Source organism: Bison bison, unplaced genomic scaffold (assembly GCF_000754665.1).
Source record: "Bison bison bison isolate TAMUID 2011002044 unplaced genomic scaffold, Bison_UMD1.0 scf7180017864508, whole genome shotgun sequence".
In the NCBI taxonomy this organism is placed as follows: domain Eukaryota; kingdom Metazoa; phylum Chordata; class Mammalia; order Artiodactyla; family Bovidae; genus Bison; species Bison bison.
In genome coordinates this window covers 14906995-14917744 of record NW_011495064.1, presented here as the reverse complement: position 1 = coordinate 14917744, position 10750 = coordinate 14906995, and the positions used below count along the sequence as shown (strand labels likewise).

The 10750-nt window shown below is 45.7% G+C and overlaps 1 protein-coding gene across 2 annotated transcripts in view; it reads left to right on the top strand.

Annotated features, from left to right (window-relative positions):
- XDH (xanthine dehydrogenase) overlaps positions 1-3735 on the top strand; it is a 60148-nt gene extending 56413 nt beyond the window's left edge. For both annotated transcript variants that reach the window (XM_010829803.1, XM_010829804.1), the window contains exons 35-36: positions 1340-1516; positions 3128-3735. In XM_010829803.1, coding sequence (XP_010828105.1) covers positions 1340-1516; positions 3128-3178 — 228 coding nt within the window. In that variant the 3' untranslated portion in view covers positions 3179-3735. The remainder of the gene's footprint in view (positions 1-1339; positions 1517-3127) is intronic.
- The last annotated feature ends 7015 nt before the right edge of the window (positions 3736-10750 follow it).

Below are 10750 nucleotides of genomic sequence, written 5' to 3'. Positions count from 1 at the left end.
CGCCTGGGAGCACAGGGCACTGGGTTGAGGATGACACCACCTCCCTGTCATTTAAGCCAGCTTTCGGGGTGTACTCAGAGGGATTCCTTAGGTCAGTCTTATAGGTCAAGTCCTGACCTACACCCATGTCTCAGGTGTGCATCCTTGAGGCTTGGTCCCAGAGATGCTCTCGCAGGTCCTGCACCCCTGTCGTCTCTTGAGAATCAGCCCATTCCCCTGTGCACACACTTTCACCTCCTTCAATGACCGCCACTAGACCTTGAGGCTTGATCAGCATGCCTGGATGGTTATAACTACCCTCGGTTTCCTCCGTGTCCCCAATAAGTATGAAAAACAGTTAATAAAATTCATTAAACTGATTGACACAGTTGTTGGTCTAAGAAGGAAGACAGATAATTACTTGTCGTCAATGAAACACATCTCAGTTTACTTTCCAGTTGGGAGGGCCTGGAACACTGTGGTCCTTGCCGTCGGCTCTCACAGTTTAGCGTGCGTCGGGTCACTGGGGGCTCAGGGTAAAAAGGTAGCTCCATGGGACTCACCCTTAGAAATTTTGATTCAGTAGGTGTGGGGTAGGGTCCTTAAACCTGCATTTAAAAAAAATATATTTATTTATATTTGGCTTCCCTGGGTCTTCGTTTCTGCGTGGGCTTTCTCTCTTTGCGGAGAATGAGGGCTGCTCTCTACCTGCAGTGCCCGGGCTCTAGAGGACAGGCTCAGTGACTGTGTTGCATGGGCTTAGTTGCCCCACAGCATATGTGATCTTCCCAGATCAGGGATGGAACCCATGTCCCCTGCATTGGTGGGTGGATTCTTAACCACTGGACCACGAGGGAAGCCCAGGCCTGCATTTTTAACAAGTCTCCCTGCTGACTCTGTTATGCGCAGTCTCTGATCTATGCTTTGGGGGATGAAACGGCCTTTGCTAGAAAATAGTTTCCACCCTGTTGGTCATGATACCTCTGTTGCATGATACCTCAGCAACTTGTAAGTATAATTATGGTGACTGTAAATATTGGTGACAGAATTGCAGGTAGATTATTCCCTGAGGTTTATTGCTATGAGGAAAGGATCAGATTTTTTGTGTGTGTCTGTAAAATATAATGCTTTATACAACTTTTAATGGTCCATTATATTCGCATGGTGTCATCAGAGAAAATCACACAGTGAAATTTAAAAGACATGTGCCCACAAGTCTTTTATTAGACTGCTTGTTCTCGGCCCCTGTTTAGTTTTGAGCTCCTGCCTTGCTCTGGGGTCCCTGGGGTCTCCAGCCCTGCAGCTGTGGAGGTTGGCCCTCCCCTGATTCCCTGTCTGTGCTCTGCTCTTGTCCACTCAGGCGGTCGGGGAGCCGCCCCTCTTCCTGGGCGCCTCCGTCTTCTTTGCCATCAAGGATGCCATCCGCGCGGCTCGAGCTCAGCACACAAATAATAACACGAAGGAGCTCTTCCGGCTAGATAGCCCTGCCACCCCGGAGAAGATCCGCAATGCCTGCGTGGACAAGTTCACCACTCTGGTACGAGGGCCCCACAGTCCAGGGAGGTGGGGCCACAGGCTGGGGAAAGTTCTGCTGCAGAGGGAGGGCTGAGATGTTAGGCTGTCTCTCAGCCTTCCTGTATTTTTGGCTGGGAAGCCATGGGTCCACACCGCCTTCTGCCATGAGGCACCGCCTCCAACGTGCAGGAAGATAACAAGAATCCCCTTAAAGCTGCAGCTTGGGCTGGGTCTCCTGAGAGGAAGGAGGGCTGTGTGATGCTTTTATCACCCACTGATTCCATTATTTGCATAAAGATGAGGGTAATGGATAAAACTCCAGAAGAGCCTGATCTTTAGTGTCCAGCAGTAGCATTTTTGAGACCCTTCTTTGTTAAAGACACTGTGTGAGGTACTAAGGAGACAGGGAAAAAAATGAATCTGTGAGACGGAGCACATTTGTCCTGTGGTCACCCTGTGCCATGCTGATTCCCGGGATGCGTAGGTGCCCTGGAAGGCATCGCAGCCTTTTCAGACACCAGCTGATTGCCCTGTGTGGTGACTGGTTACTGCCTTGGAGGTGTGTGTAGCAGAGAACTCCATGGTCTCTGGAATCATTTGGGGAAGTCCCTGTGTGATACTTGTGGGGAACAATGCCTGGTGAAAGGAGACCATGCCAGGACAGATTCGTCCACTGTCGGAGCCTCAGAAGCAGCCCAGTCTCTGAGTTGGGCCGAGTGGGCCTTGCACTCACTCTCCAAAGGCTGTTGCAGCCTCTTTTGAGTTAGCAGAACCAGATTCTTCCTGATACCCAAGTCATATCTCCTCCTGGGTATTTGATAGGAAATTTGATAGACATTTTGGGCTTCAGAAGGGGAAGGTACAGGAGAGGCCCTGGAGACAGGCAGATCTGCAGTCAGCACAGAGGGTGAGGGAGGCAGATGGGTCTCCAGTCAGGCGGCCCTTCAAGTTTTGCAATAGCTTTAGCCTCAGGGTGAAACACACACAGACCACGTGCAGGGCTCCCAGGCAGCAAGGATGCCTACAAATGTACAGCAACCTCGCTGTAGCCCAGAACCTTCCCACCATGGCCTCAGGGCTGACAGTAATCCAAACCCACCTTCTCTGAGAGCAGAGCTGCTGCCTGGCTCCCAGTAAGCTCACAGAGATTGTAAATTAGCTCCGTGCAAACCGTCTGATGTAGAAGTCAGTGATCTAATGCAGAAGTCAGTCATCTGATGAGTCCCTCCCTCTGAGGCCCCGGACTCAAGCAAAGATTCTAACCCAAGTGCCTTGGCTATGCTGCAACACAGAAGTGATTTAAAAATCCCTGCTATGGATTTTCACGAGCAGCTGATCCATGAGCCAGCTGGGCTTTTGAAAAGCTGTGAGCGCCATGTGAGAAAGGACCACTTCTGTATCTGGTCATCCCAGTATCTCCAGAGTCTGCCGCAGTGCTTGACACATGGGGCATGCACAGTGAAAATTAACGAATGGCCAGGATGGGATGGGGTCCTGCCCCGGAGGCATCCCCGCAGCTGGGACTGCAGAGTGGTGTTTGGTCTGGGGGTGGTGGTTGGCGGTGCGGGGATGTGGCGCAGCGTCCTGAGCTGGAGGAAGACCCTTCAACCAGTTCTCTGTCGTTCCTTCCTAGTGTATCACTGGTGCACCAGGAAACTGTAAACCCTGGTCTCTGAGGGTCTGAAGAAGAAGCCCCATAGGAGTCTTCTTATGCTACCCTGGGGATTCCGTGGAAGATGGAACTTGCCCTGCAGAACATGAATCTCTGAAAGTTTCAGGATGACAGAGGTGTTATTCTTCAGGATGATGGTTGGAAGAACATTGAATGGATTGGAAGATTTTGATAAAAATATGATTTATAATCATGATGATAAGCAAATTCAAAACTACTAGGCCTGAATGGCTAATAGGCAATTAGCATCATTTCATGTCTGTTTTAATCACGTATTTGAAATAGGTGTAGGAAGTATTCGTGCTATGTCCTAACTCCCTGAACAGCTTGTATTCGCTCAAGTGCTAATAGCGTCTCTCCTTCAAAGAAGATTCTAACATGCCTCCAGAAGCTTAAAACAGAGTTACTCTAAGCCTGGGTGTCTTCCTCAAAAAGCCTTTCCTTTGATTCAATAAACATCATATTATAACCTCAGATGCACACTTAGATTTGCAATGGGACAGTGGGGTACAATTCAAACCTCTGATCACCTCATTGGAGAGAATAAAGAGAGAAATTCATTACTTGAATTGTCTTCTTTAAAAAAAATTTTTTTTTTAATTTACTTATTTGGCTGCGCTGAGTCTTAGTTGTGATACACAGGATCTTTTAGTTGCTGTGTGTGGGCTCTAGTTCCCTGACCGGGGATCGAACCCAGGTTCCCTGCATTGAGAGTGCAGTCTTAGCCACTGGACCACCAGGGAAGTCCCATGAGTTTAACCTTCTTAAGTTGCATGAAGTAAGATTAATCCATAAAAGCAAAAGCCAACGAACGCAATTACTCAGTACCTACAATGTGCCAGTTTCTTCCTCTTCCTCTGTGCATTAAGAAAAGATCGGGCTTAAAAATCTTCAATTGAAGCCAGTAATTCCCATCTAGAAATGAGGCTACTCGAATTAAGGTCAGCTGGAGAAAAAACAGCCAAGGACCCTGAGTTCTCATCCCAGCTGTTTCTCTGTGACCTTAGACTGTCACTTCCCTATTCTGTGCTTCATTTTAGTGCAAAATGAAAGGATTGGACTAGAATACTCTCTTAAGGTCTTCTTTGGATCTGAAAGTCTATAAATATATGACCTGAAAACTCCAGTTATTTAAGAGATCTTCAGGGCTCAAAGACATGACTCCTTTACTATGAGGAGTGCTGTCTGGGTTTAGATTCCCCCCAGTTGAAAAGAGAACTGGAGAAAGGCAGGTATTCCCTCTGCTGGCTCTGACGGGAGATCTCATCACTATCTGGTGCTGGTGGACAGTGTCGCCAGGTCATGTGCCTTCACTGTGTAAATATCCAAATTCTATTGGATGGGGTCCACGGTTCTGGCCCGGAAGGACTGTGGAAACCATGCATTTGACCCCGGTTCTTGATGTTACTAATAAATGAAACTGTCAGCTGGTTGGCACGTGAGAAATGCTTATTAATCATCATAATCATGACAAATGCTGACATCTGCCATATATTAACCAGTCTGCATTGCTAGGGAATCCACACACCAAACTCACAGGTGCACACACATACACAGATGCATTTCCTCAGAATATTCTGGATTGTTTACAGCATGGTTAAAACTGAAGCGCTTTAGAAATAACACCAGTATTTGCATTGAGATCTGCACAGGTCTGTTTCATTGATTTTCTGGAATATTCTATTAGGGTATGGTTAGGGTATAGGACATGGCCTGAAGCTGAGACAGGTCAGCTGTTAATAGTGAGGCTATCAGGGCTGAACAATGACTGTGAATTCCCTTCTGAGCTTAGGAACAGAGTCAAGGCAGGGTGGTCGTGAAAATCAAACAAGCAAGTGCTCTGTGAGCCATAAGTCACTGTGCAGTTCCAAGCTGTTGCCCTCCTCAGACACCTGGCCTTGGCTTGCTGTCTTCCTCTGTAGACTGCTTCAACTTGAGGGTCCTTGGGCTTGGGATGCCAGCATTGCCTGCAGTATCACACTGAAGCCGGCAGGGGGCGGTGGAAGCACAGACGTGAGACCGTCCTCTGCAGCGGGCCCAGCAGCATGGCCATCTGCTATGGGTTAGATTCTAGGCAGCTTATTTAGTGTCTCGGAGTTTGTAGACCCGACACCTTCAAAGTTCTCTTTAAGAGCCGGATTTGAAGCTGACTTAGGGTTTCAGACTGACAAAAAAATCTCAAAGGAGCTCAGAAGACGGGGATCAGCTGTGGGAGTCTGAGCTTCAGATAAACAGCTGGCGGGGGAAGGCAGGTCTTACTTTCTTAGTATCTGCAGCTTGTGCGGTGCCGGTTTTCACGTTTTACTTGTATGTGTGTGCTCAGTTGTGTCTGATTCTTTGTGACCCCGTGGACTGCAGCCCACCAGGCTCCTCTCTGCGGTGGGATTTTCCAGGCAAGAGTACTGGAGTGGGTTGCCATTTCCTGCAACAGGGGATCATCTGGACCCAGAATTGAACCTGAGTCTCCTGCATTTCTGAATTGGTAGGTGGATCCTTTACCTCTGAACCACCTGGGAAGCCCTTTTACTAATGAAATCTCATTTAATCATCCCAGTGGCCTTAGGAGGTAGCACTTTAATCTCTGTAACAACATGAGAAAGAAATCCTACCCATAGCTGTGCAGAGGGATTACTCATGGGCATTGACTCCTGGAAAACAGGCTGCGACTGGGCCATGCGGGTGGGGAAACCTGGTGTATGCTGGGCGTCAGTCTGCTTGTCGGAGTGGACCCATGCTACCCAGGCTCCCAGAGGTTGGTGGAGGCCCCTGAATGCCTATCTATTCGCCTGTGCTTTGGGCGGCTTAGGATTCTCACAATGACTTGGCCAAGTTGTGGACTGTTGTCAGAGGCAGCTGAAAACTTCCTTCTACTCCAGTTAAGGTGGCTGGGAAGCCAGGACAGGAGGATAGGATGGATGGAGGTTGTAGGAGGAACCCTGGGCAAGGGATAAGGGCAGAAATTGTCCTAGCTGATTGATTTACAACTGGGAACATCCGTGAGCCCATGGTGTTTTTATCTTTAGCGGAGGGGGAGCTTAGACCATTCCTACCGCTGCCTGTTTTAGGTCCTGGGACAAAGCTCTTTGGAACACACAGCTTCCTTGATCTGCTGAGGCTTGAAGTCACTGTGGGGCCCCCCAGGCTCAGGGACTTGCCCTTGTCTCTGTTCTGGACTGCGGGAGAGCATGATCCCAAGGCAGGAGATGGATCCCGGGACAATCGTGTCACCTGATAACAAAGCAGCCCACCAGAGGGAATGGAAATGTCAGGAACTACCCAGAGGGTTTGGGCCTCATCTCTGTCCTAGAACAGGCCTGGCCTTGACCCTGCGTAGTCCTCTAGACTGATTTGCATCCTAGAACTGGAAAGGCCCTGGGAACCATCAGACTCAAACTTTTTGTTTAAGAGCCGAGAATCATAAACCCTGAGAGGGTAACTAACTTGTCTAGGGCCCCACAGCCCTTTAGTGAGAGAGACAGGCTTATGACAAGACTGCCTGAATCCTGGTCCAGGTGCTTTAAACTAAATTGTACACCCACTGGTGGAGCAAGCCTTCTCTTAGGCAACCTCAGATTGTGGGGGACATGCTAGAAATCTAGTCATGTGGGTGGGAAGAAGATAGGGCGAGCTTGGAGCCCAGGAATACCTCACTCATCTGTGCTCTAGGATAGGATGCTGCAATGGGAATCCTTCTGAAGCCCTCCAGGTGAGACCAAACAATAACTGTGGAACATCCCCTTGTTCCAAATGAGGGCTAAGTCACCTATCCGAGCCTTGCAGGAGGGACGGCTGAAACTGACTTTGCCGCTTTTAGCTCATGACCTACCTCAGGGAATAAAGAAATAGAGAGTTTGAGAGACTGGAGGGAGAGGATGTCTGAAGATCTTTGAAGAGGGCAAGATGTATGTCCTCTCTGTTGAAGAGAAGGGAAGGAGGGAAGAAGGAGGAAAGAGAGGAAGATTGTGTATGAGGCAGGGTTTCCCCTCACTCGGCCAGGAGAGGGGAGCTTCACGGGGTACACTCAGAGACCCAATCCTGAGAGCTGCTTGAGTGGCTGTGGTTGGATCAGCCCGAGGCACAGAGCAGCAAGAAGAAGGGGGTGAGAGCGAGTTACACATCCTCCAGTGTTCGGGCAAGGATACCAGTTGTGGCCACACTGGAGGGAGCCACCCGTGAGGACTGCCTGGATGGGGAGATGTAATCCCAACAGAGGGAGGGACCATTTTATGCCCAGAATCAACTTGCTCCAGTGGCTATGAGAAATGCTCACACATCCCTGCCTGCCTCCTCTGTTCCAGCCTGACCTCCACTACCACACTCCTCACTCCCAACACAGATCTTTCACCAGGGAGAACGTGGCAGGGCTCTCCACTGTGCCTCTGTGATGGCTGGCACCCGATATCTGGAATCTCTCACTCAGAAATCTTCCCTGAGAGTGAGCCCTGAATGTTGGGGGAGGAGGCTTAGGGGCAGCAGTGTGCAGGCTTCTCTGCTTACTCTGATGTGCTCAGAACATCAGCCTAGGAGCACAGAGTGTGTTTCTGAAAATCCGGGCAGCCTGTGGCTTGCTGCCCTCTCCCCCTGCCTCCCCCCATCAGAGCCTAGCTGGAGTGGAGACCAGGGCCCTTCCTCTGTGCAGCCAGTTGTTTTAGTCATCAACAGCATTGAACTGACCCATGCGTGTGCCCAGTGTTCTTCACATGAGATGTGTATTCCCTGGGGTCCTCCTAGCTGTGTGCTGTGCTGGGGGGAGGCTGGACTGAGCACCTGTCCTGGGCAGTGGCACCAACATGCCTGAGGCAGCACTTGGCTGTTTAGGAATTGAGGGTGGGCGGGCCAGTTAGCTCCTCTGAACCTTCATCTTTTCATCTGTAAAATAAGCTTGGATAATCATACCACTCCTGCAAGAAATTATTGTTTCCAAATGGACACCCATGAGGTATCTATCTCAGCATGGGAAATTGCCCTTCCTGCAACAAAATTATAAATGAAGGTACTCAACTTTTTTTTTTTTTAATAATTTTAAGCTCTTTTTTTTTTTTTAAGTTTTATTTTATTTTTAAACTTTACATAATTGCATTAGTTTTGCCAAAAGGTACTCAACTTTAATACCTGCTTCCAGTCCTTTATCAAACCAATATAATTATCTCATGCTATAGTTTCTTAAAGCATTTCTATGTATTGAGACAATTACACAAAAGTGTATCTGATTAAAAACACAACCCTCGAAACATGACTAATAGACCAGACCAAGGTATCATCCTATGATTCTGTGAGAAAAACACAGATATATCCAAAACACTTTTCATGAAATAGCTCTTCTTTTCCATGACTGCAACCAGAACTAAATACTGTGTATAGAAATTACTTGTGGTGATTAAAGCATTTGAGAATCTAGATTGATCATTAACATCTTACCAAGACAAACTCTATGTGTAAACTCTGTGAAAATAAGTTCCTATGATGGGCTGATGGAAACCTCAAGGAGGGATTTGTCTATTATTCATCCACCCCGCTTCATCCACTCATTTAGCCATTCATTTGTTCCCTTATTCAAGAAGAATAAAATGGTTTCTATTTAAAATAAGTATTTGGTTATCTATCTGCCTGTGAAACTCTTTTCCCATAACAGATATTTGAAATTTAAGATGGTTCTCTTATTTATTTAAATATAGATATTCCCATTACTTTATATTTGTTCCAGTTATTAAGCAACTCCTTCGGCTCCACAATATCTCTTCTATCTGCTCAATAAAGCTGGGGCGAAACCGTGTAAGGCATTCTTGCTCTGTCTGCTCCCTCTGCTACAGTCTGCCAGTAGAGGGCAGTAGAGGGCGACTGTGGGGCTGGAGGAGGAGATGGACGTGTGCTCCATTCTATTACTATTTGCCTCTTTTTTAAAAATTAAATTTATTTTTAAATGAGGCAAAGATGAATATTTTTAATGATAAAAGGTACAATTCACAAAGAATATAGAAATCGTAAAACCATTTGACACCTAACAACAAAGAAACAGAGATACATAAAGCAAAAATCAGAAGAAATAGAAAAAAATACAATCATAGTGAGACATATTAACATTTCTCTGAGAATATTTTATCAAGTGTATAAAAAATAATATGAGCATATTGAATGATGCATTAATAATTTAAATTAATATATTTCTACTTAGATTAATTTATATTAATCTTACATCCTACATAAATATACTTAAAGTTTTGTATCTCATATGTTGTTATCAAATGTCCACAGGACATTTAGAAAAACTGGAAATAATATAAACATTCAGTTCGGTTCAGTCGCTCAGTCGTGTCTGACTTTTTGCGACCCCATGAATCGCAGCATGCCAGGCCTCCCTGTCTATCACCATCTCCTGGAGTTCACTCAAACTCACGTCCATCGAGTCAGTGATGCCATCCAGCCATCTCATCCTCTGTCGTCCCCTTATTCTCCTGCCCCCAATCCCTCCCAGCATCAGTGTCTTTTCCAATGAGTCAACTCTTCGCATGAGGTGGCCAAAGTACTGAAGTTTCAGTTTTGGCATCATTCCTTCCAAAGAAATCCCAGTGCTGATCTCCTTCAGAATGGACTGGTTGGATCTCCTTGCAGTCCAAGGGACTCTCACTAAATTTCAAAAAGTATAATTTTTTTTTGTGATTCAGTTATACATACACCATATGTTATTTTTGAAATTATTTTTAAATTAGAAATCTTGCATCCTATTCACATTAAGTCAAACAAGTGGAATCAAAATGTCATAAATTTTTTAGTTAGGCAAAAAGTCATGTTTTCTAAAATATATATATTATACATATAATTTACATATGTATACAAGAGCTTTTCTACTATGCTTGATAAAGACATGAGAAAACATCAAAAAAAAAAGAAGAGATGAAGAAATTGGAAAACGTGAACTAGGAGCACTGAATGTGAGATAGAAGAAGTGATGCAAAGTAGATAAAAGTAAACAACCCTCACATGGGCCAGTTGTTTTTAAACAGAGCTGCTCATTAGAAACATCTCTGGAGCTCCGGAGGAAAAAAGCAACACCTGGGCATCAGTATTTTTCAAAAAATTCCAAGATAATTCTGATTTGCATTTGGGTTTTAAAAAGTGATTACAGGTTTTTCTGTTAAATGGTAGTTTTGGTGATATAGAATTCTATTATTTTTCTGTTGACCAATCGTGATACAATGGTTTTAAGTGAGTAATAGCTATATAATCACAATAGTAAAAGATGTTTATCAGTTTTCACAATCAACAGTCAGACAAAAAGTAAAAGATAACTACAATTGCAAGCCATAATGGAAACATGATTAACCTAACAATATAAAATAATTACATACAGTTTGGGGGGTCAAGCAGACTGATGTGACGAGTGAAGTGCAGACATGCACACGTTTTCACCTGCTCAGCTGGTCTATGTCCTTTGGTTGGTGCATTTAACCATTTACATTTTTATATATGATCTTATTACTGTTTCCTTAATTGTTCTGGATTTTCTGTAGGTAGCTCTTTTCCTTCTCGTTTCCTGCCTAGAGAAGTTCCTTTAGCATTTGTTGTACAGCTGGTTTGGTGGTGCTG